The sequence below is a fragment of the Gopherus evgoodei genome, chromosome 3 (genome assembly GCF_007399415.2).
Source record: "Gopherus evgoodei ecotype Sinaloan lineage chromosome 3, rGopEvg1_v1.p, whole genome shotgun sequence".
Lineage (NCBI taxonomy): Eukaryota > Metazoa > Chordata > Testudines > Testudinidae > Gopherus > Gopherus evgoodei.
Window position 1 is genome coordinate 78,295,987 of NC_044324.1, and position 26,618 is coordinate 78,322,604.

At 41.9% G+C, this 26,618-nt stretch overlaps 1 protein-coding gene across 6 annotated transcripts in view; it reads right to left on the bottom strand.

The window, feature by feature from the left end:
• Positions 1-26,618, bottom strand: part of RNGTT (RNA guanylyltransferase and 5'-phosphatase) — a 425,454-nt gene that overhangs the window by 267,236 nt on the left and 131,600 nt on the right. For all 6 annotated transcript variants that reach the window (XM_030555911.1, XM_030555913.1, XM_030555914.1 and 3 more), the window contains exon 9: positions 26,100-26,235. In XM_030555911.1, the coding sequence (XP_030411771.1) occupies positions 26,100-26,235 (136 nt within the window). The remainder of the gene's footprint in view (positions 1-26,099; positions 26,236-26,618) is intronic.

Here is a 26,618-nt window from a genome sequence, read left to right on the forward strand (position 1 = left end):
ACTCTAGCAATGTCTGTCTGGTTGTTTATCAGCAGCCTCGGCTGGGTTATCTTCCATACCTGCTGAAAGACTACCCTTAATATGGGGGTGCGAGGGGAGAGACAAAAGAACAAAGGAAGACATTCTCTGATCTGCTCAAGATCTCTGAGAGAAGGGCACACAAAACTAGGGAGTGTAGGGAGCTCTTGCTTGAGGAAAGGCAGAAGGCCTGAGAGATACATAAGGAAGTGCACCAAGACAACATGCAGCTCCTCCAACTCAGATGTTCCAAAGCACTACCAAGGAAAATACCTAAAAACTTGCACCCCAGCAGCCATTCACTTCATGGACAATTCTTTCCTCCTAGGTTATGTACACACACCCAAAGCCCCCTAAAGTATCAGCATAGCCTGCCATAGTATGCCTTTCACTGAATCTCACTGGAAAATAAGAACTGCTGTGACTACACCTATACTGAGCTTTGATTCATCCCAGGGTAAGCAGAATCTTGCACTTTTTTAGTCGTTTTAAAACTTTTTAGAAGTATTTATGCTGTTTATTACTGCTCAAGTTTTATTTTGTGAAAATTGTGATTTATTGACTTTATTTTTCAAAAGACACATGAACTACTCAAATCAGTACCCTCTCACTAGATTCATAAAATGTTAACAATGCACTTAAAATTAATAGACGTGCCAACTACAATTTATTCACAAATCAATAACCTTGTAATAAGTAAATGTGTAATTAATTGCAAAATAAAACAAAAGCAGCACACTGACTATCGCACACTGGCAAAGTGTGCCCCTAAGGCCTCCATCAGATGTACAGCATCTCGACAAGCTCTGGTAGTTATTATTGTGTCAGGCTGCTCAGAATCAGTTTTTCCACTTCCCTCCTCCACCCTGCTGGTAACACTTCCCCCTTGGCTTTGCATATAGCTCATAAAGCACAACATGTAGCAATAACAAAAAGAATATTTGGCTCACTGAGATCTGGCCTAGACATGAGATATCTCCAGCATCCCTTTAATCTGCCAACTGCATACTCCATGGTCATTCTGCACTTGTTTAACTGATAATTACATCTTTCCTTGTTTCTGTTCAAGGTGCCCAGTGTATGACTTCATGAGCCACAGAAGCAAAGCATAGGCTGAGGCCCAGAGAATCACAATTACGATTGCAACCCCACCAATATAAATGTGCTAGTACAAGAAAAACATCCCTGCATGCAGCTTTTCAAAAAATCCTGTATTCTTAAAGATGTGAGCATCATACACTTCCACCCAACAATCATGTCACTGAAACATCCCTAGTGATCAGCCAATACTTACATAAATATGGAAATGTACCTCTTTCTGTATATGTACGGCAGAAGCAGGGTTGGGAAGGGGAGGATAGCAGAATCAGGATATGCAGCTATCACCGTATCACTGTTTGGCAAGACAACTGCATCAAATATCTCTATTATTTCCTGCATATTGTCAAGAGTCACAAACCTGAGCAGCAAGACACACTTAATGGTATTATACACCTGGATGACAACCATCACTACTGGAAAAACTTTCCAACACCTAACTGATTGCCCACTGATTTATAACAATAAGGAATTACAAGCTTCTACAGCACAATAACCATCCATTTCTAGAGCTGGGCAAAGGGTTTCAGACAAATAGTTTATTCTCCAAACAATGCAATTTCAAACAATTCCAAACAAAACTATTTATGAATTCATGCTGAGCTCACCAAATAGTTTCAACTGAACCAAAAAAGCCAAAATGAAATGTTTTGTTTCAACCTCAAAAAACTTATTTAGACTTTCTGACATTTTGACAAAAGCAACAAAAGTACGACTATATTCACAAAAAAGCAAGAGGAAGATAAAGTGGTGGTGCTGCTAGTGCCCAATAACTATCCAATGTCATTTGTAATTGCAATCCATAGTTATTCATTAATAATGGATAATAATTGAGCGAGAGATAGCAAGAATGACTCTACAATTTGGTGGCTAGAACAAAGTCCCATACCAGAATATCCAATAGCCCAGTGGCAAGGATACTCTCCTGCAATGTGAGAGGATCAAGTTTAAATCCTTTCTGCCTGATGAGAAGAAGGGAGAACTGAACTTGGGTCACCCACACACTGAGTGCTCTACCCATTGGGCTAAAGCTCATAAGGGGAGGCACCATCACCATCAACTCCTCCTCGTTTTCTTTACATAGTCTTTTATTTTAACAAAATGCCTGAAAGTCTAAACAAATTTATTTGGGACAAAACAAAAAGAAAAATTAAGTTTCAATTAAAAAAAATTCAAACTTTTTGATTAGCCAAAAGATTTCAAAAAATGTTGCTTCCGTTTCAACCAGAAATTAGATATTTTTGTTTTTTTCAAAATAGCCAGCAAAACAAAACATCTGTTATTTGCCCAGCTCTACCTTTTGGTGTGCGTGCTTTGGAGGCTTTTGCAAGCCTGAACTCTCTTTTGGTGTGCGCGCTTTGGAGGCTTTTGCAAGCTTGGCTCACAACTTCAGCAACGTCCCCTTCTGCATCCCAAAGTTCTGCAGCCTTTGTTGATCGTTCCAGATTTGCATAAGGATCCAATCCCACTACCCAGTGCTTATTTCACGGGCCAAAAATGCTACTCTACTGTGCACAGCTGGTCACTGAATGCATGCAGCACCTGGCCAGTTCCGTTCTTTGTCCACATCATCCACTCTTCCTCAATATTTTCATTTTCACTGCTGCACAACCAGTTGCTGTGGTAATTGAGGTGCTGCAAATACAGAAAAATCAGACCCATCTGTAAAACAGAAACAAGAATTCCACTGACCTGTTCAGCACTCATGAATTTGACAGCAAAATGGAGAAGGCACTGAAAACCAGTGTGAGGAAGAGCGGATTATGGGATATAATGGAGGGAACTATGTGAATTTTAGAAAAAAGTGCAAAAAGACCATGGGATGGAAGGAATTATGGAGAAATGATCTCAAACTTCCATAATTCCATTAAAGGAGAGCTATTACCCTGCAATGTACTGCAAAAAAGAAAGTCCCACAAGGCAGCTTGCCGAATAGTGAGGTGGGAGAACAGGGATACCTGCTCACAGTGCTGTACATCTTTTGCCCATACAGGCTCTTGCCATAAGGACACACTGCATCAGCAAAGGCCAAGTGTGGATGTGCTTTATCAAAACTATAATGTCTTCGGCTGAATGCTGGCATGAATTCTACTGGTGAAATAGTCTACTGGAAATGTGACCTCTATCTCATGTTTCCCACTTCCTGTCCCTTCCCTGATACATTCTGACACACCACCTGACAGTTCCTTCTCAATTCAGATTGTTCCCATGCTATACATGACTTTCCTCCCACATACTAAAGATGATCCTTCCCATGAATTTTGTCGTGCAGCACTACTTTCTCTACCCCTTCCTGCGTACCATCTGCCACCTTGTCTACCACCACTCTTTAAACCCACTATTCTACTTAATACCTTTTCCCAGATATGACTTTTGAAAAAAAATAAACGAATGTGTGGGTACACAGACCCTTTTGAAAAAGAGAAATACAGAATGTCTAACTACTGTAGCCTCATTAATTTTTAAAAAATTAGAGGCATCAAAGCAACTCATCACTGCTATATATTGCAGGCTAAGAGCAGGGATCATGTACCAGGATACTTACCTCTAGGAAAATTAAGCTTGTGAAGATGAACATTACCATTTTCCGATTTACAACAATATATGATATAGTACTAAACTTTAACCTCTCAATCTGCATAACGCTTGATATTTTTAATATTTTAAAATAAACTTGACATGTTTGCCTGCATAACTATCCAAATTGCTGTGATTATGGTTATCAGATATGTCCTGTGTGTACTTATTTCAAATTCATTTACTTTTCTGACAAAAATATTTTGACAAGTTCCCCGAGGTGCAACCTGGGATTGTGGGACCACTGTGCCCCCTTAACTCTCCAGCCTTGGCTCTCTCTCACAGTTCTTTGCTAGTGACAAGCAGCAACCCCCTCCAGGTGCTGTTATCACTCAGCACAACAGCATGTGGAGCCCCACACCCAGCTAGAATACATGAATGCCCCCGCAGCCACTCATGAATCACATAGGGAAAGGCACCAAACAAATCCCCCCAGCACCCAGCATTGCACCTCAGGAATATACTGTCTTGCACTGCTCAAGATTAATTTATTAATTGGTTCACCACTTCATCAATGAAAAGTGGATAGACACCAGCCTTTGCAAACCTGAGAAGATTTACCACACACTGCAGGCAAACTCACTGGTAAAGATAAACAGTTAAAGAAGTTTACTGACTACAAAAGATAGATTTTAAGTGATTATAAGTGATAGGCAAAAAGTCACAGTGGTTACCAAAATAAAATAAAATAAAATAAAATAAAATATAAGCACGCAGTCTAAACTCTCAACCCTATTAGACCGGATAACATCTAGATTATGCAGTTTTTTTCACCCCACTGGATATTGCGGCCCTTAATATACAGGTTTGTCCCTTAAACCTGGGCCAGTCTCCTCTGTTGGAGTCTTCAGTCTTCTGAGTGTCTTTGTTGCTTGCAGCATAGGTGGACACAGGAGTAAGGCCAAGCATGTGGCCACTGTGTTCTGTTTTATACCCTTTGACCCATGTGCTTGGAGAACACAAGTTTAGGCATGTCTGCTGGGCACTGCTGAATCCCCAGGCATGGTTGAGCAATTCCCCTGGTGTGGCCTTGTGCAAGTGAGTCATTGCATTGTAACTCCTCTGCTGGACAATGGCTGCTCATATCTGTTTAGCACCCACCTGGGTGTTGGTTACCTCGCTTGTCATTGTCTCTAGAGAGACAGTATCTGAGTGCCTCCCAAACCCACGGCATATTTTAATGACCACCATACAACACATTCACATAACTTCATATGCATTAACGATATACATATTTAGATAGAAAAATGACTTTCAGCAGATCATAACCTTTCCCCTGATACCTCATACGGCCTACTTTATATGCAATATTACAATTATATATAAATGAGGAATATGTGGGTTAGAGGATGCTCCCCCAACGTATAGAATGCCCCAAATATATTACTTTTTACTCTTCTGAGCTCTTTAGTCAATATAGCTATTAGAAAGCAAAATGGATTTAATTCTGAAACATACATCAACACAATTGCTTATTAAATTCTGCCTGCAGAATCTTCCTTGAAAATATGCAAGCCAAAAAGAACACAGCTTGAGTCAGATCTCAAGTTGAGTTTGCAGCATTTACTGTTAGAAAAACCTTTTACTTGTAAGCAAATCACATTTTAACAGGAAGTCATTAGGACTCAAAACATGCAGCCCCACAAGGTCAGTTTTACCAAGCAACTTTTCAGATAACAAACACAAATACAAATTTAAAAATAAGCATTAGTTTGACGACAGTGTAAAACACAAAGTTATATACATAAAGTATCAAAGCATGTAGATTAAAAGCAGAGAAAGTGTGGTTTAAATCCAAGTTTGCTTTCTAGGATATGTGTTCTTTGCCACTTTTCATTAATTGTTACTTCAGTTCTACAAACCACAAGGTTAACCTTAGAGCAAGTTCCAATGGTTGGCTCACTTGATGTAAACTGGTGAGGTTATGCCACATCATTAATCTCTTTTTTCCCTAATCTTCCAGGGTTGCAGAGCATAACTTGGTAATATGTTACAAAAGCAGTAGCGCTGTGAGCTACCACCTGGAACAGTGCCAACACAGCACTGCTAGAGTGAGGGACCAGTGGTATCTTGAAAACCATTTAGGCTAAAAAATAATCCTAAATTTCATTGCAAATCTGAGAATCTTATTTTACCAGTAGCATGCAGCATTTATTTCTAGTTCAAATAGACTGTGTGAAATCAGACCTTAAAATCACTATTTTTTTCTCCTTTCTCCTCTTCCTTCCCTCCCTCAAGCATCTTTCCTATCTACCCAATTAATTTCAGTGTAATTTTTGCTGCAGCCCTATGTCAAGAATCAAAAGAGCAAAAAAAATCAATGCTCTATACAGAGCCAGCCTTCGTAAACTCAAAAAGCCCAGAAGCTATGTCAAGGTTCCTTCCCCACTCTGAACTTTAGGGTACAGATGTGGGGACCTACATGGACACTTGAAGCTTAATTACTAGCTTAAATCTGGTATCGCTGCCACCACCTCCAAGTACTACCTTTTTCCCTGGGTAGTCTTGAAGGACTTCACCAATTCCCTAGTGAACACAGATCCAAACCCCTTGGATCTTAAAACAAGGAGAAATTAACCATCCCCCCTCCTTTCTCCCACCAACTCCTGGTGGATCCAGATCCAACACCCTTGGATCTAAAAACAAGGAAAAATCAATCAGGTATTAAGAAAAAGCCTTTTAAATTAAAGAAAAGAGAGGTGAAAGAAAACCCTCTGGGAGAGATTAGCATACCAGCTACTCTCATGGACAACAGATTTAAAACACAGAGGATGTTCCCCTGGGCACAAATTTAGTTACACAAAAAAATACTCAAATACTCAATTTTGATAATTCCCTTAATAGTGCCAAGATAAGTTACAAAGATAATAAACATAAACCTATTTATCCCTTCTAAAAGTTACTACTCTGATAAGAGGCTGGTTCCTTGATCTTTTTCACTCCGGCTGAAACTGAAACTCTGACTAAACAAAGGAAAACTTCCCTCCTTCCTTTTGAAACATCTTGTTCCCCCATTGGTTCCTCTGGTCAGATGTCAGCTAGGCTAGGCGAACTTCTTAACCCTTTACAGGTAGAAGAGGCATTAATCCTTAACCATCTGTTTATGACAAGCTATAAACGCTCCTCATCTGACAGAGCCTAGAAATACAAGAGAGAATCTTTCTGCTTTAATTTCTCAATACAGAATGGTTCCTTAACCTGCTGCTCTTCAAGATGTTGTAGTCAGTAGGAAATTCCAATCTATAGCTTCACATGCAACCAATATACACACAATCAGATTTTTTTTTTTATAGTAACACTCGTTGGGGCTGTGAACATGCCCGGTGCCTCCTTTTATTCCTGTCAGAAGGCATAGCATCCATGCCTCCCACTCAGTTTCCTCATAATTGAAGCCCACAGTAGCTGAGGACACCAAAAGAGGGATGGAGGATGGGTTGTGGGGTCCACAGTGAGTACCGCATCTCAGAGAACCACAGCTTCTGAAGAGTAAGTAACCATTCTTTCTTTATATCTCAAGATACATCTACACTACAGCCAGGATCGATGCTCTGAGATCGATCCATCAGTGGTTGATTTAGCGGGTTTAGTGAAGACCTGCTAAATCAACAGAAGATCGCTCTCCAGTCGACCTCTGTCCTCTACCCCCGACGAGAAGAGTAAGGGAAGTCAACAGGAGAGTTTCTCCTCTCGAACCCCTGCAGTGCAGACCTCTCAGTAACTTGACCTAAAGTACACCAACTCCAGCTAATTCATTCTCGTAAGTGCAGTTGCCTGGTGTAGGTCGACTTACTGCAGTACTATAGACACACCCTCAGTGTGAATCCCACTGTTATTTGCAAGCAGGATCCTCTTCAGGATGGTGGGGATGGGGCGTTTCAGCTGCATCAGCTGAACAGTGATTGACTGGCTTCCAACACTTGACATCTGACCTAGCTGCTAAATCCAAGGCACAGTGTTTGACAAAAATCAGTGGGTTACCACACATTGCCGTCTTGAAAATCTCAAACACTGGGACTGAAGCAGGAGGAAAAAGTCTATCACTGTTGGAATTAGTTGATGTTTGCTGGTAGAGGCACACCAACCATTTTGTAACACAAAGAGATGCATAGTGGTATCCATTTGTATATACTTTGAGATTAGATAGATTCACATTTAGACAGATCCAGCTATAGCCAGAAATATATGTGTTCACAGTCTGAATGGTTTAATCCTGTCAATATAATAATGCAGAGTTCTAGATGCATCCCATGCATGTAATTTCTTTTCTTCCAGTACCAAGTATGGGGTTCTTCTCTTTCTCTACCTTTCAATGACTTAGATTTTTCTGTAACATTGACTACCAATGATCCCAGGTTTCAAAGAGTAACAGTGCTCAAAATTTTTCAGGGATATCTGATAATGCTTCTCCACCTGTTTGGATGTAGGCTGAATAGTGGCTGGAGTTTGCCAGAGACATTTGACTGGCTCAAGAATGACCTCATTGATGGGGAGCAATCTTGACAGGAAATGATATAGTCCGGATGTCAAGGAGTTTATGAGTGCTTTCCTACATAACCATCATTTCTATACCAAGAGCCTCCACAATGTGCCTGAGCAGATCTTGGAAGGCCTTAAAATTGTCAACTGCCAGGGCAGGAGCTGGTTCAAATGCCTCATCAAGTGAAAATAACTCTTTTGGTGGAGATGAGAGTTGCTGCTGTTCTGGCCTTTGACTCCAGTGTTAGTGTACTAAGTAGTGATGCCACAAGGGAACCTGATCTCCTCTTTCTGAATGTGCAAGGAGGAGACCTGCTGCAGTACAGAGGGACCAATGGTCCCCACTAGTGCCAGTATGGCCAGGGTGGTATGGGTACTGGCCAGGTTGCAGCTGATAAGCCCACTGTCACTCACAGCTATGCAGGATTCGTGCTCTCTGAGGTAGGCCTCTTCTATCAGCTCTGAGGTCACTTCCAAAGGTAGCAGAGAAGTATCCCTGCTGGACATGAAAGAGAACACATAGTCTGGCCACAATGACATGGAGTTATATATTCCTTGAATGGTGGTGCCAAGGAGTGATGTCTTGGTTCCAGTCTCACCATTATACAAGTATCAATGTTCCCAGAAGAAATCCCGATGGTTCTTTGTGGGTATACCTTGGGCCTCTAATTGGTGTCTGTGCCAGTACTGTCACCAGCAGTATCAGCTCACTTAATCTCGCTCCTTTGGCAAAGGACTTGAATGCCTCTTCCCCCCCTCTATTGGGTGGTGCCTCTGTTTGGAGTCATGTCTGGTCTCCACTTGGCTTTGACCATATGTTGGGGCATCAGCTCTGATGACTTTGCCTATGCTGAGGGAGCAAGGTTGGTGCTGGTGCCAAGATGGTCAGAGTAAGTTGTGTCAATAGCCTCAGTACCAGAGTATTCAGTAGCTATGTGACTGGTGCCAATTTCAACCAAGTGTTCTTTCCATACTTTCCTCTCAGTGGACCCTCAGAATATGTATCTACACAGCAGGGCACTTGCTAACACTGCAGGGTTCCTTTAGAGGTGAATATCTCCTTCTAGGTCTGAGATAACATGCATAGATTGCTTGAACAGGAGTATTAGCCACATGTCCCTCAACTTATGAACCTCAGATGAGGAAGATTTATGCACCAAATACTTATCAGGGATGCAACTATCCCTGAAAGAAAAACAGACATCAGTTATGCCCAATGGCCAGAGGGCTGAGCGTTGCAAGTTGGCCAAGAATTAAACCCTGGGGGTTTAGAGTCCACTACAGCAGCTAACACTAAGCCCCTCTCCTCACTATAGAGGGGTATCCTGTAGATTTTTGGGGGGGAGAAGAAGGGGAAAGAAGTGGAGACATCCAAATAAAAGTTAATGATGTAAAAGAGATGAAGAAAGATTTCTGCTAAATAAATAATATATAAATGGATGAATAAATAGTTTAGAAATTGAGCTCAAAGAGAGTAGCAGGTTGTACGGTCACCCGGTTCCATCTCCTGGCCAGAGGTGCTAAGAGGGAACAGAGTGAGGGTCGCGGTTACAGCTCAGTCATTCATAGTGGCAATTCATAGGCATTCATAATGACTATGGGAAACAGAAAGGGAAACAGTGAGAATGATTCTATAGCCCAGTTAGGGCATCCGCCTAAGATGTGGGAGCCCAAGTTCAAGTTGTCATAACTTAGTCCCAGATTTGGACCTTAGCGTCCAAAATATGGGGGTTAGCATGAAAACCTCCAAGCTTAATTACCAGCTTGGACCTGGTACTTGCTGCCACCACCCAAAAAATTAGAGTGTTTTGGGGCACTCTGGTCCCCCTGAAAAACCTTCCCTGGGGACCCCAAGACCCAAATCCCTTGAGTCTCACAACAAAGGGAAATAATCCTTTTTCCCTTCCCCCCTCCAGGTGCTCCTGGAGAGATACACAGACACAAGCTCTGTGAATCCAAACACAGTGACTCCCCCTCTCCGTTCCCAGTTCTGGAAACAAAAGCACTTTCCTCCTCACCCAGAGGGAATGCAAAATCAGGCTAGCAAATCCAACACACACAGATCTCCCCCTGATTTCTTCCTCCCACCAATTCCCTGGTGAGTACAGACTCAATTTCCCTGAAATTTCCCAGAAAAGAAAACTCCAACAGGTCTCAAAAAGAAAGCTTTATATAAAAAAGAAAGAAAAATACATACAAATGGTCTCTCTGTATTAAGGTGACAAAATACAGGGTCAATTGCTTAAAAGAAATATGAATAAACAGCCTTATTCAAAAAAAATACAAATCAAAGCACTCCAGCACTTATATTCATGCAAATACCAAAGAAAAGAAACCATATAACTTACTATCTGATCTCTTTGTCCTTACACTTAGAAACAGAAGATTAGAAAGCAGAAACTACTTCTCCAAAGCTCAGAGAAAGCAGGCAGACAGAAAACAAAGACTCAGACACAAACTTCCCTCTACCCAGAGTTGAAAAAATCCGGTTTCCTGATTGGTCCTCTGGTCAGGTGCTTCAGGTGAAAGAGACATTAACCCTTAGCTATCTGTTTATGACACAAGTCCTTGCTGCAATGACTTTATTTATAAAAAGTGGAACAGCTCCAACAGGAGAGACTCTGAAAGACTCATACCACAGTATTCCATAGTCCAGTAGTTAGGATAAGATGTGGGAAACAAATTTTCTAATTATTTTTCCTCATTAGGTACAAGGAGAAATTGAAGTAGGGTCTCCTATATCCTGTATGAGTTCCCTAACCAATGCAATAAAGGTTATAAGGAAGATCTCCTCCACTTTTACCTTTCCTTATCCCCATCTATTTTGTGAACCTAGTCGTCCTTTGCTTTTGTCAAAATGCCCAAAATCAAAACAAAAATTTCTGAGATGACAAACAAAATGTTTCATTTTGAGCCAACTCAAAATTTTGACTTTTCGATTTGACAAAATTTTGTTTTCACTTCAACCTGAAACAAATTTTTTTTTTGCTTGGTTTTCAGTTTTTTGGAATTGCCAGCGAATTAAAAATCCATTATTCACCCTGCTCTACTCATGGGGTCACACTGCCTTCATGTCATCACATAGGAGCACAAAGGGGCATCTGCAGCTCCAATAGACACTGAATTCAAAAATAATTTGACCTTGTATACGTGGTGCTCATGTGCACCTATAGTGGGATCCATACTAACACATACAGTACTATACAAGAAAAAAGACTTGAAACTTATTTTGCTTCTTAATGATAGCCTTGAAAATGTAAATCAAGACAAATCTGATCCCTATGGTTAAACTTATCACTGATTTTTCTAAAGAATCACTAGTTACTCACAGCTCCCCTCATGGACCATGGGCTGGCCTTTTGAAATCAAGAGAAAACACAGTGAAAGATCCATTGATTTTTAGGAAGATACAAGTAAGATTCTAGCTGCCAGGAGCAGTGCCAGCCAGGCTACAGCTGATGGCTCAAGGCCTTCTATAAGTTCATTACCAGTTAGATGCGTGCAGCTAACCCAGCTGGGTCAGCAGCATGAGACACAGTTTACTCTAGTGCACCAAACAATGGCCAGAACTAAAGGAATAGTCCCACACCTCTGACACTGACTCTCTGCATGGTCTTAAATACATCATTCAAAATTTTCAAACTTGAGCTCCTAAAGTTAGGCACCTAAATACAGAAATGCTTAGCATCTCTGAAAATCAGGCCACTCCTATTTAGATGCATAACTTCATGTACCCATGTTTGAAAATACTGGCTTTAGCCTTTCTGTGCCTCAGTTTCCACATCTTTAAAATGAGGACAATACTTCCCTCATAGGGTAATTGTGATACGTGTTTAATATTTGTGAAGCTCTATAGGTGTTCTTACACTCGTCAAAATGCACAGAGAATCCCAGTTGATTTGAGCAACTGTCCCCGGCCAAAGAATTCTAAGAAATTACTTACATTCATTACAAAATGTTATCGTGATGGAATATGACTGAAGCATCAAGTTAGCTAGCATGAAGCTGAACACAAATGACTGGTCAATACAGACCAGGGCAAACTGTGTAATACCTCACATCAAATAATAATGATTAAGCTCTCAGCCAAGATGATTTACTGAATCACTGTACTGCCTCTATAAGCTGTATCTGGGAAAAATAAAACCACAAGCACTCTCTCATATTGGAGATCTAATGTACGAAACTACTCATAGCTCTTTGAAGCCTAGAATACTATTGATGAAGAACCAGATAACTAGTCTACTAGGATAGTCTCCAAGATCTGGTGGAATTTCTGCAAGGTAGAAACGAAGGGCAATTATTTTTAAATTTTCTATTCTTTTTTACCCACTTTTAAAATAATATCTAGTATTGCAAGACATAACACAAAGAGGGTCAAACATCAATTGAAGTAGAATGCTAGAAATGTTAACAGATTCCTCTATAATCACAAAGTTACTAAACTCACTATTCCAGTTTGCTTTCCACCTCCTTTATTAGCAGGATGCATTTTCCTTTAAATTCAGAATGAAAATTTGCTTAGTAAATAATCTTTTATATGTTTTTCCTAGTTCATTTCTCTCTCTCTCCCTCCCTCCCTATTTTGTCAATCTACTCTCTCTCTTTTCTTTCCTCCTGGCATGTTATATCTGTTCACAACTATTTCAACAGAATGTCAAATAACTTCCTCTTCTTTCAAATTCTGTTGTTAAATTCATGTATTAAAAAATCAGTACCATTTGGACCACCTCTTTCTACATCTCAGTAGAGCAGAATGTCTACATCAAGACCAATGAGTAAGAATTTTTTAATTTTGCAATTACAGAGTTAACTTCAACAGCCCTTCAGAACTAATTAGCAACAATCTGTTAAAACAAGACTTTCTTCTCAGAGATTAAAAAAACAACTGAATATATTCCAGTGTTAAGAACAGTAGTGGGAAAAAAATCCATCTAGGACCAGCATTAAATAACAAACCACCTACTAGACTGAACTATTGTGATGCTTAAAAATGAAATAGAAATTCCATTTTCAAACACACACAAAATAATTTATCTGAATGTGCAATAAATTCCATAAGCAGTTTTCATTACCTTTCACTGATCATACTCATTTAAAAATTTGAATTATGAAAATAGATTTATGATATGGAAAGTTTTAATTCTCTCTCATAGTGCTTCAGCCAGCCAAGCCTTCTTAATTTCATTCCATTTTGCTTTTCACTTTATGAAAAAAATTGAAAAAGGATCCTGTTTTATGAATAATTTTATACCAATAAACTGGGCTATTAAAATGTATTACAATACAAATAGTTTTGCAAAAGTACAAAACATGTAAAGTCATAATCCAGGATGTCGTAAAATAACATGCAGTACCTGAAATAAACAGTGATTGATTGGGAGTTCCTTCCAAAATAGTTTATTGTTGGGAAAGGACTTCCCTTAACCCTCTTTCCTATTTACCACAAACTTGGGAACTATTAGTCTCATCCTGAAGCACCAGACCAGGGCACCATAAATACCACCAGCCCCAAACAGGAATTAATATCAATGCATAAAAGTCCTTCCCCACCAGTCCACACATTTGAACTGAAAGCCAAGCTCCCCCCATGTCCAGCAGCTCCTAATTGTCAGCTCTTGTGAAATGCACAAAGAGGAGAGAGATTCCTCACATCCTCCCAAATACACCAATTCTAACTTGCACTTTCAATTACTTCCTTGAAAACATTACCACAACATACTAATAGCAAATAGCTTAGATGGCATCCCCTAGCCCAGAATGTTCAGTGTACTCTTATATACCCACGACTGAACAGCCTGTGACAAAATACTCCTAGCCAGTCATGATGAATGTCTGTGTTTCTAATGGTTTCCTGTCAAAGTTCCTAGGAAAACTCTGAAATTCCTGATTTCAGAGTAGCAGCCGTGTTAGTCTGTATTCGCAAAAAGAACAGGAGTACTTGTGGCACCTTAGAGACTAACAAATTTATTTCAGCATGAGCTTTCGTGAGCTACAGCTCACTTCTTTGGATGCATAGAATGGAACACACAGACAGGAGATATTTATACATACAGAGAACATGAAAAGGTGAAAGTACACATACCAAAAGGAAGAGTCTAATCAATTGAGATGAGTTATCATCAGCAGGAGGAAAAAAAAAAACTTTTGAAGTGACAATTAAGATGACCCATAGAAGGTGTGAGGAGAACTTAACATAGGGAAATAGATTCAGTTAGTGTAATGACCCAACCATTCCCAGTCTCTGTTTAAGCCTCAGTTAATTGTATCTAATTTGCATATTAATTTGAGTTCAGCAGTCTCTCTTTGGAGTCTGTTTCTGAAGTTTCTTTTGTTGCAAAATAGCCACCTTCAAATCTGTCACTGAGTGGTTAGAGAGGCTGAAGTATTCTCCCATTGGTTTTTGAATGTTATGATTCCTGATGTCAGATTTGTGTCCATTTATTCTTTTGCATAGAGACTGTCTGGTCTGGCCAATGTACACTGCAGAGGGGTACTGCTGGCACATGATGACATATATCACGTTGGTAGATGTGCACGTGAACGAGTCCCTAATGGCGTGGCTGATGTGATTAGGTCCTATGATGGTGTCACTTGAATAGATATGTGGACAGAGCAATTCCTGCAGATGTACCCTTGCTAATTCAATGGCAGAAGGAATGCATAGGCCACATCAAACTTAAAGGATGAGCTTGGAAAATACCAGCCAGTTCCACAGAGTTATCATTTGAAATTCTGTCCAATGATATTCTGCCTGTAGTGAGGCAAAGTGCCTCCCTCCAAGCCAGAGAGCAAGAAACAACTACAATCCCCCGGTAGGCAGAGTCAAACCAGCCCCACCCCCTGTGGCAGAAGCAGAGGGCTGTGGCAGAAAGTATAAAAGGCGGGCCCTGCAGCTCAGTAGGGCCGGAGCCAGGAAAGGAGGCAGATGTCTCCAGTCAACTGCAAAACTCTGGAGCCGAACCTGCACTGTGCACTGCCCCTCCCCCAGGATACTGACCCTGGAGAAATAGTTGCCAGGACTGCCACCAACCATGTACCCCGAGGAAATGGAAGATTTGTGGACTACAGAGCCCTATCCCCAGACTCTGGTAGGAAGTAGCCCAGGGAAACCAGACTTTCAACTGATTTTGCTGCCAGTCAGCTTGTTTCTGTGGGATCCCCGCTGACCCCGTGGTGGAGCCATCAGCCACTATTAGGGCCCTGGACTGGGACTCAGAAGAGTGGGCCCGGGTCCCTCTACCCCCTGCTTCCAACCCCACTCCTGGGATGGTGGCCAACTTCCCCTTGGCCAGAAGCCGTGCTGTGTTTTTGGTTTCCCCCAGCCAGAAGGCTATGGAGCCCCAGACTGTGTGTGCTGAGTGCCTTAGCCTGGAAGCTTGGGCTCAAGACCACCGACTGCTCTGCGCCGTTCAGGGGCCAGAGCTATAGACTTCGAATTAACTGTCGTTTGTTGCTTGACCCAGTGAGATAGAGCGGCCTCCCTCCAAGCCAGAGAGCAAGAGACCATAGACAAACTTGTCCTAAGACAAACGAATGTGGATTTACCTGAAGCAAGCTAACAGAGGGATGAAGAAACAACATGGACTGATTACAGGAAAAGAACAATAAAGGTATATTTGCATCTAAGGTAAATAAAGTGATCAAGCTAATCGAAAGAGCAAACTGACTAAGGGATCAAGAAGGGACTTGGCATCTGCACCCCAAAAAACAAGCAGCAGGGGAAAGGAACTTTCTTTGGGCTTACTTTTCAAAGGTTTCCTGGGCTATAAAAGGGAAGAAAGGGGACTCCTTTGTTATCCATCATTTAAGGAACAAAAGGAAGCCAGTCCTCTTGGAATTTATGAAAGGCAGACCTCTCAACTATGTGGGTTGAGGAAGCTGAAAAATGACTGTATATAAGAACTGTCTGAGACCAGGATTATAATCTGTTAGATGTTCAGACATTAGCAAACTTGTTTTATTCGGTTTTATTTGTAACCATCTTCTGTTTCTATTATCTGTGTTTAATATTTAAATCTCTGTTCTTGATTCATAAAGTTATTCTTGTTTTATTATAAATTCATCTCACTAATGTTATAGTGAAATAAGGTGTGCATCTCAGTTGAGCCAATTGGCTGGTAGGTATTCTGTCTCTTTGGAGACAGCAAAACCTGGGAATTTCTGTGAGTGTCCAGTGACAGGGCCTGGACACTTCAGAGATATGCCTCTGGGGAACTCTAGTACACTGAATGTTATCTGCATGGCAAGGTTAAGACTGGCAAGATCTTGAGGAGTTTGCTGGCGAGGCAGACAGCTACAGCTCACTTCTTTGGATGCATAGAATGGAACACACAGACAGGAGATATTTATACATACAGAGAACATGAAAAGGTGAAAGTACACATACCAAAAGGAAGAGTCTAATCAATTGAGATGAGTTATCATCAGCAGGAGGAAAAAAAAAAAACTTTTGAAGTGACAATTAAGATGACCCATAGAAGGTGTGAGGAGAACTTAACATAGGGAAATAGATTCAGTTAGTGTAATGACCCAACCATTCCCAGTCTCTGTTTAAGCCTCAGTTAATTGTATCTAATTTGCATATTAATTTGAGTTCAGCAGTCTCTCTTTGGAGTCTGTTTCTGAAGTTTCTTTTGTTGCAAAATAGCCACCTTCAAATCTGTCACTGAGTGGTTAGAGAGGCTGAAGTATTCTCCCATTGGTTTTTGAATGTTATGATTCCTGATGTCAGATTTGTGTCCATTTATTCTTTTGCATAGAGACTGTCTGGTCTGGCCAATGTACACTGCAGAGGGGTACTGCTGGCACATGATGACATATATCACGTTGGTAGATGTGCACGTGAACGAGTCCCTAATGGCGTGGCTGATGTGATTAGGTCCTATGATGGTGTCACTTGAATAGATATGTGGACAGAGCAATTCCTGCAGATGTACCCTTGCTAATTCAATGGCAGAAGGAATGCATAGGCCACATCAAACTTAAAGGATGAGCTTGGAAAATACCAGCCAGTTCCACAGAGTTATCATTTGAAATTCTGTCCAATGATATTCTGCCTGTAGTGAGGCAAAGTGCCTCCCTCCAAGCCAGAGAGCAAGAAACAACTACAATCCCCCGGTAGGCAGAGTCAAACCAGCCCCACCCCCTGTGGCAGAAGCAGAGGGCTGTGGCAGAAAGTATAAAAGGCGGGCCCTGCAGCTCAGTAGGGCCGGAGCCAGGAAAGGAGGCAGATGTCTCCAGTCAACTGCAAAACTCTGGAGCCGAACCTGCACTGTGCACTGCCCCTCCCCCAGGATACTGACCCTGGAGAAATAGTTGCCAGGACTGCCACCAACCATGTACCCCGAGGAAATGGAAGATTTGTGGACTACAGAGCCCTATCCCCAGACTCTGGTAGGAAGTAGCCCAGGGAAACCAGACTTTCAACTGATTTTGCTGCCAGTCAGCTTGTTTCTGTGGGATCCCCGCTGACCCCGTGGTGGAGCCATCAGCCACTATTAGGGCCCTGGACTGGGACTCAGAAGAGTGGGCCCGGGTCCCTCTACCCCCTGCTTCCAACCCCACTCCTGGGATGGTGGCCAACTTCCCCTTGGCCAGAAGCCGTGCTGTGTTTTTGGTTTCCCCCAGCCAGAAGGCTATGGAGCCCCAGACTGTGTGTGCTGAGTGCCTTAGCCTGGAAGCTTGGGCTCAAGACCACCGACTGCTCTGCGCCGTTCAGGGGCCAGAGCTATAGACTTCGAATTAACTGTCGTTTGTTGCTTGACCCAGTGAGATAGAGCGGCCTCCCTCCAAGCCAGAGAGCAAGAGACCATAGACAAACTTGTCCTAAGACAAACGAATGTGGATTTACCTGAAGCAAGCTAACAGAGGGATGAAGAAACAACATGGACTGATTACAGGAAAAGAACAATAAAGGTATATTTGCATCTAAGGTAAATAAAGTGATCAAGCTAATCGAAAGAGCAAACTGACTAAGGGATCAAGAAGGGACTTGGCATCTGCACCCCAAAAAACAAGCAGCAGGGGAAAGGAACTTTCTTTGGGCTTACTTTTCAAAGGTTTCCTGGGCTATAAAAGGGAAGAAAGGGGACTCCTTTGTTATCCATCATTTAAGGAACAAAAGGAAGCCAGTCCTCTTGGAATTTATGAAAGGCAGACCTCTCAACTATGTGGGTTGAGGAAGCTGAAAAATGACTGTATATAAGAACTGTCTGAGACCAGGATTATAATCTGTTAGATGTTCAGACATTAGCAAACTTGTTTTATTCGGTTTTATTTGTAACCATCTTCTGTTTCTATTATCTGTGTTTAATATTTAAATCTCTGTTCTTGATTCATAAAGTTATTCTTGTTTTATTATAAATTCATCTCACTAATGTTATAGTGAAATAAGGTGTGCATCTCAGTTGAGCCAATTGGCTGGTAGGTATTCTGTCTCTTTGGAGACAGCAAAACCTGGGAATTTCTGTGAGTGTCCAGTGACAGGGCCTGGACACTTCAGAGATATGCCTCTGGGGAACTCTAGTACACTGAATGTTATCTGCATGGCAAGGTTAAGACTGGCAAGATCTTGAGGAGTTTGCTGGCGAGGCAGACAGATAGGTAGGATAAGGAGCTGACTCTCACAGATAACACTCCAGCAAAGCTACCTCATGCTGAGGCAATGAGGTAGCACAGTGGTTTATGATTCTGGGCAAGCTGAGAGCACATCCCACTTGTCCTGAAAAAGCTGGGCTTCCCAGACATGTGTGTCAATCTCAACAGCAAGGAAAAAATTGTATGGTAGAAGGTCCTCTCAGTTTTGCCATTAATGCATCTCCCATAATGATCCGGAATGTGGCAAGTAAAATCTGTCAATGCTCAGAACTCCAAGGGCTGATAAACAAGTATTTGTTTAGGTAGCAAAGGAGGAGGTTTCCATACCCCAGCCTCCCATCTGGAAACCACTCAACACATCAAAGGCTGCAAGAGGACCCAGTGGCATCATATCATAATAGTAAAACCACCCACAAAATGTGAGGAGCAACTGGAAAAAAATTATCCAGGTGTACAAGAAGCAGCTTACATGCCAATTTGATGTTACATTTTGTCAGGGGAGCCCTGAGTCAGGAGAGAACATCAATACTATTGCATGTTCAAAGGATTAGTTACCGATATAACAGTCCTTCAAGAAAATAAGATGATAGGAACACAGTAGGAATTGCCATACCAGGTCAGTCCAATGATCCATCTAGCACAGAATTCTGCTTCTAATACGGAGTTCTAAAAAAAATCCAGTTATTTTGTTCTCTACAAATTTTGCTCACTATTTACCCCCTTTCCAAGATATTAATACATAAAACCACTATCCTAGTATAGAATAAGGGCATAACACCATCGATCTTGTGTAATGTTGACAACATACTATTTAGACTTATTATGGGATTTGTCAAAAGCTTTTTGAAAGTCCAAATATATTTTTCCACTAGTTCATCATCTAATTTTCAACACAAAGAATTCTAGAAATTTGGGGAGACCCAATTTCCTTTAAAAGAAGCCGTGCTGGTTTTACTTTATCATATCATGGTCATCTTAACTGTCATTTCAACAAGTTTATCTGATACGGAAATAAGGCTTACTTCAGAAATTCACAGATTAACCCAGGCACTTTTAACAAAGATACAGTAGAACCTCAAAGATATGAGCACCAGAGTTGCAGACGGACCGGTCAACCAGACACCATCTGAAACTGCAAGTAACCAATCAAGCAACAAAGAGATTTAAAAAAATAAAATAAAATAAATCAAGTACTGTACTGTGCCTGTATTGCATCTTAAAGGTAGGCACATCTGGGCTGCCTCGCCCTGCCTCACCCTACCCCTACCTCCACCCCCACTCACAGCAAGACAGTGCAGCTGCCAGGTAAAGGCAGCCAGAGACAGCAGAGCAGGAGCAACACTGGGGTCTGCACAGCTTTCACCCCATCCATTGCCAGGAGAGGAGTGCTATTTTTACCCCCACTCACCCAGGTGGGAGGGGCCACGCTGTTTTTAACCCATTCTCTCCTCCCAGGAGGGGGACATATCACACAAACACACCTCTCTGCACAGAGGGGGACAAGCTTTCAAACTCAGTTGCTCCGTGGCTGCTAAATCCTGGCCTAGAGTGTCAACTGCTGGATCTGGATCCCAAACTGCACTGTGTTCAGGGTTACGGACAACCTCCATTCCCGCCGTGTCCATAACTCAGGTTCTACTGGCTCTAAAACATTACCCTCCAGTCCTCTGGTTAATAAGGTCACAGCTACACTACAGAGTTTACAGTGGCGCAGCTGCACCTATGCAGTTGCACTGCTGTAAGCTCTCTACTGTAGCCACTCTAAGCAGACAGGAGAGAGCTGTCCCAATGGCTTAACTACTCCAGCCCCCATGAGTGGCAGAAGCTATGCTGGCGGGAGAAGCTCTTCTGCCAACATAGTGCTGTCCACACCGGCCCTTATGCTGTTGTAACTTATGTCAGTCGGGGTAATTTATTCACCCTCCTGAGCAACATAAGTTATGTCAACCAACAATAGTGTAGACATAGCCTATGTGATTTTAATGAGGATTATAAATATATGTTAGCAGCTCAGGATCCTCATTCTGAAACTACTTTAAGAACTCTTGGATGTACGCCATCCAGTCTTGTTGCCATTTAATTTATGACTTTTTTCCAGTGCTTCCTCTTTTATTCACTGAAAAAAGTATGTATTTCTCCAAAATCCTCTGAATTAGACCTGATGCAAAGAAATCACTTGGTTTCTCTGCAGTGTTCTTATCCTTCATTTTAGTCCCTGACAAATGAGTACATGAAAATTCACAGACAGACTTCCAGCATCTGATATATTTAAGAATTTCCTCACCCTCATCATTTGACCTGGTTCAATTCTTCCATTCACCAAAAATTCCCTGGACTTGGTTTTCAATAACTGAAGTTCCCCTCTCCAACCACTACCTGATTTCTTTCAGCATTGCCCATCAACACCCTCCCACATGCTATCATTCAGCATCTCTGACTTGCAATTCATCAGCATGGACAACTTCTTGTCCTCCCTGGCTGCCCTTCCATTGATAGTTTTTCACTCTCTCCATGTTTTGTATCCTACACTCAACTGTTTTGTACCTCTAAATACCATTGCAAGGTCCACCCTTTCAATGCCAGCCCTGGCTCATCTTCAACATCTGCTTCCCCTATTCATGTTCTTGCACTGCAGTGTCTCTGGCAGATATCTTGTGGTCAGGCTGACTTCCTCCATTACATATTTGTTCTCCTGTCATCCTTCAGTTCTGCTGTCTCTCTAGCTAAACAAGTCTACTCCAACTTAACTGAATCCTAAGACCACAATTTCAGCTACCTTTTCACCACCTTAGACTCATTCCTCAAAACCTTTTTCTTCTGTCCACAATTCATACTCTGCACAGGACCTTGAGGATTTTTCCAGAACAAAATTGACAGAATATAACATGACTCCTTCCCCTCCTTCAATTCTCCTTCTCCCTGTCACAGATCCAGACATTTATCATTTGATCTTCCCTCCTCAAATCCCTCTGCCTGTCCCAGTGACCCCATCTGATCTCCTGAGCTCCCTGGAGCTAGACAATAAAAGCATGCTTTATATTTGCCCAGCTTAAAAAACAAAATGGGGTGGTGGCTGGACCCCACTTTCCACTTCAATCACCACCTCATCTCTATTTTCCCTTTTATCTCCAAGCTCATTGAATGCACTATCTACAATCACTGTAGAGTTCCTCTCCCCCCGTTCCATCCTAGACCCTCTCCAATCAGGCTTCCATGCCTTACACTCAACTGAAATAGCTCTCGTCAAAAACTCTAAGAACCTCATTTTAGCCAAAGTTCAGAACCAGTACTTCATCCTCAGCTTCCTTCAACGCTGTCAATCATGCTCCTCTTCTTGAAATCTTATCTACCCATGCCCTCTGTGACTCTTCCCTCCTACTAATTCTCTTCCTCCTTCAGCATGTCCTTTGGCACGTCTCATCCCCCATCCAACTTTTTGTAGGGGCACCACAGGACTCTGTCCTTGTCCCCCTTCTCTTCTCCCTTTATAACTTATGTCTGGCTACTCATCTGGAAACACAAATGCAACTACCATTTCTATGCTGATAACTTACAGATCTACCTTTACTTTAACCTGTCTCCTCCTGTCCAAACAAAAGTCTGCAACTGCCTCTCCAACATCTCCTCATGGATGTTTAGCTGTCAGCTTAAGGATGGCTAAAACAGAGCTCTTAATCTTCCCCTCCAAATCGTCTCTGCTACCTCTTTTTTCTATCACTGAACATTACCACCCTCCTGCCTACACTCAGACCTGTAAATTAGGCATCATCTTTGTGATGAAGTGAGGTTTTCCCTCTTGTTACGTTGCATGCGAGTCTTACTGTCCTGCATTAATACTGTATGCCTCAGTTTTCCTGTGTACTGTACCAGTGCCTCTGTGGTGGGAATAAGGGTGTGTGACTTTTGCTGAGACCCTTGGGGGCAGATGAGGCTGCCCAGCTGCCTGCACATAAGCTATTGCTGATCCCTTCATAACGTGAGAAGCAGGAGGGAGAATGTGATCAGGAAACATTTTGCCTGGGAAGCAGGACAAAGCCCAGGGGAGAAACAATGGGCATGTCAGAGGCCAGGCAATGGGGTCCAGCTCAATCTGCTGTGAGGGACTTAAAGAGGGGGGAGTTTAGGGCATCTGGCCCAGGGTTCCCCCAAAATGAATGTGGCTGAAAGTCATTAATTTCTGTGCTAGCAAGTTCTGATCTACGCTGTGTACCTGTCAACTAATAAACCTTCCACTTTACACTCTTGCGGAGTCACAGCTGATTGCAGAGTTGGGGTGTAGGGCCCTTTGGCTTCCCCAGGAGCCCCACTCAGGCGGACTTGCTGCAGGAAGCACACGGTGAATGCGGGTGCTGAATGCTCTGAGGTCAGACCCCAAAAGGCCAAAGCCATGTAGGCTGCTTGCCCTTGCAACAGTGTACCATGTTACCTCTCACAGTCGGGAGGTGCTCTCTGTAAACATTCACAAAATCAATCATATGCCACCTTCATACTCTCCTTAAAGTTCTCCTTTTTCACGATACCTACAAAAAACTAGACAACAGTTATGCTGCTGGTGTGCTGAGACCACTGCCTAACATGCTGACCAATACTGTCTCATTGTCTCCTTGTTCTTGCTCATCTGTCTTTATCCATTTGTCAACTCTTGTTTTATATTTATACTCTTTGGGGCAAGTATAGGCTTTTTGTTCTGTGTCCGTATAATGCTTACGTTCCTGGCCCATGACTAGCACCTAGGAGGCTATACAGTAATACAAATAACATCAGAGAGTCTATACATCCCCATAACTAGACATTAAATTGTATGAGACACTTATATTTTAATAAGACAAGACATTGTTTAGTTTACTTTGCACATACAAGGTATTCATAGGTCCTGAAAGCAGATAACCAATTTGTCTGTAGCTCTCGTCACTCCGATATTTATTGAGGTGTCAGGGTTTCATGCTGCATAACAGCCATGGGTAACAATAACAACAGTTCTATATATAGGAGAGAAGCCATCCACAAATTCACCCCCCTGCATTTTCATTTTGGTAGCATTCTCATTGGTATAGCTGTGTGAAAACATGCCTGATGGCTAGGAAAGTCACTGTACCATCAAGCTCTTTCAGGGCTCATAAGCTGCAGCCAATCTTTGTCCACTCCCATTCACCCACTGCCCACATAGTCATTGTGGTCACCATTTTCCTGAAGTCTCTGCAGCTGCACTGGAGCCACTTACTCAGGCTGTCCATTATCAGTGTAATTCAGATTTCTTTTGGTGGCACGCCGAGGAATTTTTTAAGACAAAATCTGACACTTGGGTAAGTGACAGGAGACCCACCATTGCTGCAAACCCAACTGTGAGATCCCTGAGGAGAGCATGAGGTAACTCTGGAATTCTGAGTTTAGGGTTACTACCTTTGTGGATAAGGACAGAAAGGTAGGAGGGCTAGCCCATTAAATGGGAGAAAGTAAGGAATGCAGAGTAATATAACCACTTCTGGTTCCCTACTCAGCCATTTGTCTTAGGGCTTGTCTACACTGGCAATTAACAGCGCTGCAACTTTCTCACAAAGGAGTGTGAAAAAACACCCCCCTGAGCGCAGCAAGTTGCAGCGCTATAAAGCATCAGTGTAAACAGTGCCCCAGCACTGGGAGCTATGCCCCTCATGAAGGTATTTTGTTTTTTTTAAGAACGCTGGGAGAGAGCTGCACCACAACCACACGAGACACATTAAAGCTCTGCCAGAAGCGCTTTAATGTTGCCAGTGTAGACTAGCCCTTAGAAAGATACTCAGCATGTCACCAGAAAAACTGTCTGAATTATGCTGACAATACACAACCTTACTGAGTGGCTACAGAAAAGCTGCAGAGACTTCAACAATATGGCAACCATAATCACTATGTGAGTTACGGATGAGTGACAGTGGACAAAGACTGCTTGCAGTTTGTGAGCCTTGAGAGAGCTTTACTTCTCTTAAGCGTCCGGGGAAATGAGTAGAAGGGACAAAAAGAGCAGTAGTATGGACTATCAGGGGACCCAATTACCTCGAGTGATTTATAGATTCCTTGGCTGCAGCAGTTCTCATCTTTACAAAGGTACACAACCCTCCTGCAACGCTCCTCAGCTGTGTACTTCTGTTTTCCTGGTGCTCCCTGCTTTCTACTGCTGCAAGGGGGTGCAGGAGCTTTGTCTCTATAGTTAGTTGCCTGATTCTCTGCCTCCCACTGCTGCTCAAAGGGCACAGAGCTCCTTTAAACAGCCCACTCTTAAGATGACAGCTTGGTTTGTGACCTTCTTTAGGCATAGTAGCTCATTAAGGAGCGGAAAGAGAATGATTCCTAAATGTGGAAAGCCCAAGGGGTGGTACAGACCACAACAGGAGGGAGCACAAGCTCCAGAAGGCAAAGGAAATGGGAACAGCAGTGGTGGCAGCAGCAGGGTCGTCTTTTCAAGAAAAATCCAGGGATCAAAAGGCAGGACTTCCTGCCTTTGGTCACCCCGATAGCTGTAAGAGCAGACCTATCAGGAAGGCTTCACTTACCTAGTCTCCATCCAGGTGACAGCCAATGGTGTCAGTATCATTCCCCTCCCCTTGGGCAGATTCCAACCCTCCCATGACCTGCTAGCCAATGCAGCCATTTTCTCCCCAAAAAGATAGGTGAAGAGGAGTTGCTCTCTCCTCTTAACAACTCTGGAAAGCAATATTCGGTTTAAAAGGCTGGGCTGATTACTTAACAATTACGGGTATTTTATAAATTTCCAGATAATCTGCCAGTTTAAAATATTGCCAAACTATCAGGCCCATTTAAGTTTATGTAAATTTTCAGCGCTGCTTGAAGTTTTTAGTCAGAGATAAATAGATAAACTTTAACATAGAGGGTGAAAACAGCACATAAACCACAAGACAATAATTAAAATCAGCTGAAAAATGAAGGTGGGAGAACAAACAACAAACGGCTCCTTTCAACGCGAGTTCATTTAAAGGTTAGCACATGAGTCTTGAAAAAGAAGTAGAAGATAATTCAGTTCACTTGCAGTGTTTCCAACATCGACGGAGACTAGTGTAAAGATTCATGTCATGTTTTATTCCTTTTTGCTTTCTTCCTCCTCTTTTTCAGAGGCTGCCAATCAACATCTTGATTTCAGCCCCTGCTGAGCAGTCAGCATTGCTACTTTATGGATGGACTGGTAACAAATGACGAATGGAAAATGTGGTCATCACTCTCTATTAGGTACTGAACACATTACTATTGTAATTCTAACATTCACTATCCCCAGGACTGCAAATATGGCTTAGGTGCTGAACACAGAAAAATAGCATTGTAATAAACATTATGCACCTTACCCCATCCAACAGAGTATTCGTTAAATGTGTGCGAAGATCTTTACGAAATGGAAACTCCAGGTTAGATACATGAAACACTGAGTTATCTCTGTCAATCATATAAACTTCATTCTTGCCATCAATCATCATCATATACCTGCAACAAAAACATTAAAGATGACATTATACTTCGAACTATAGCCTCTAAATGTATAACAAATATTTTAATTGTAACTGCCTTTTTAGTTTAATCAAATGTACTCAAAAGAATGAAGCTATGAAAATGGATTAAAATGGGAAGTTTTATAGGTAAGCATATAGTGATCATTATTTTAGAAAAGTGCCTTTTTAAACCTAAAATAACTACAGACAGATATTTCAATACCTAACATTTAGCTTATATAGGTTAAAGTCATAAATATGCAATTTTAATCTATAAAGATGACTGACTGTTGAATAGATATTAAAACACAACAGAGGTTTGAGACCTATAACTATGATTCCTTAACTTAGAGGGACATATAAAAATCCTCTTTTAGC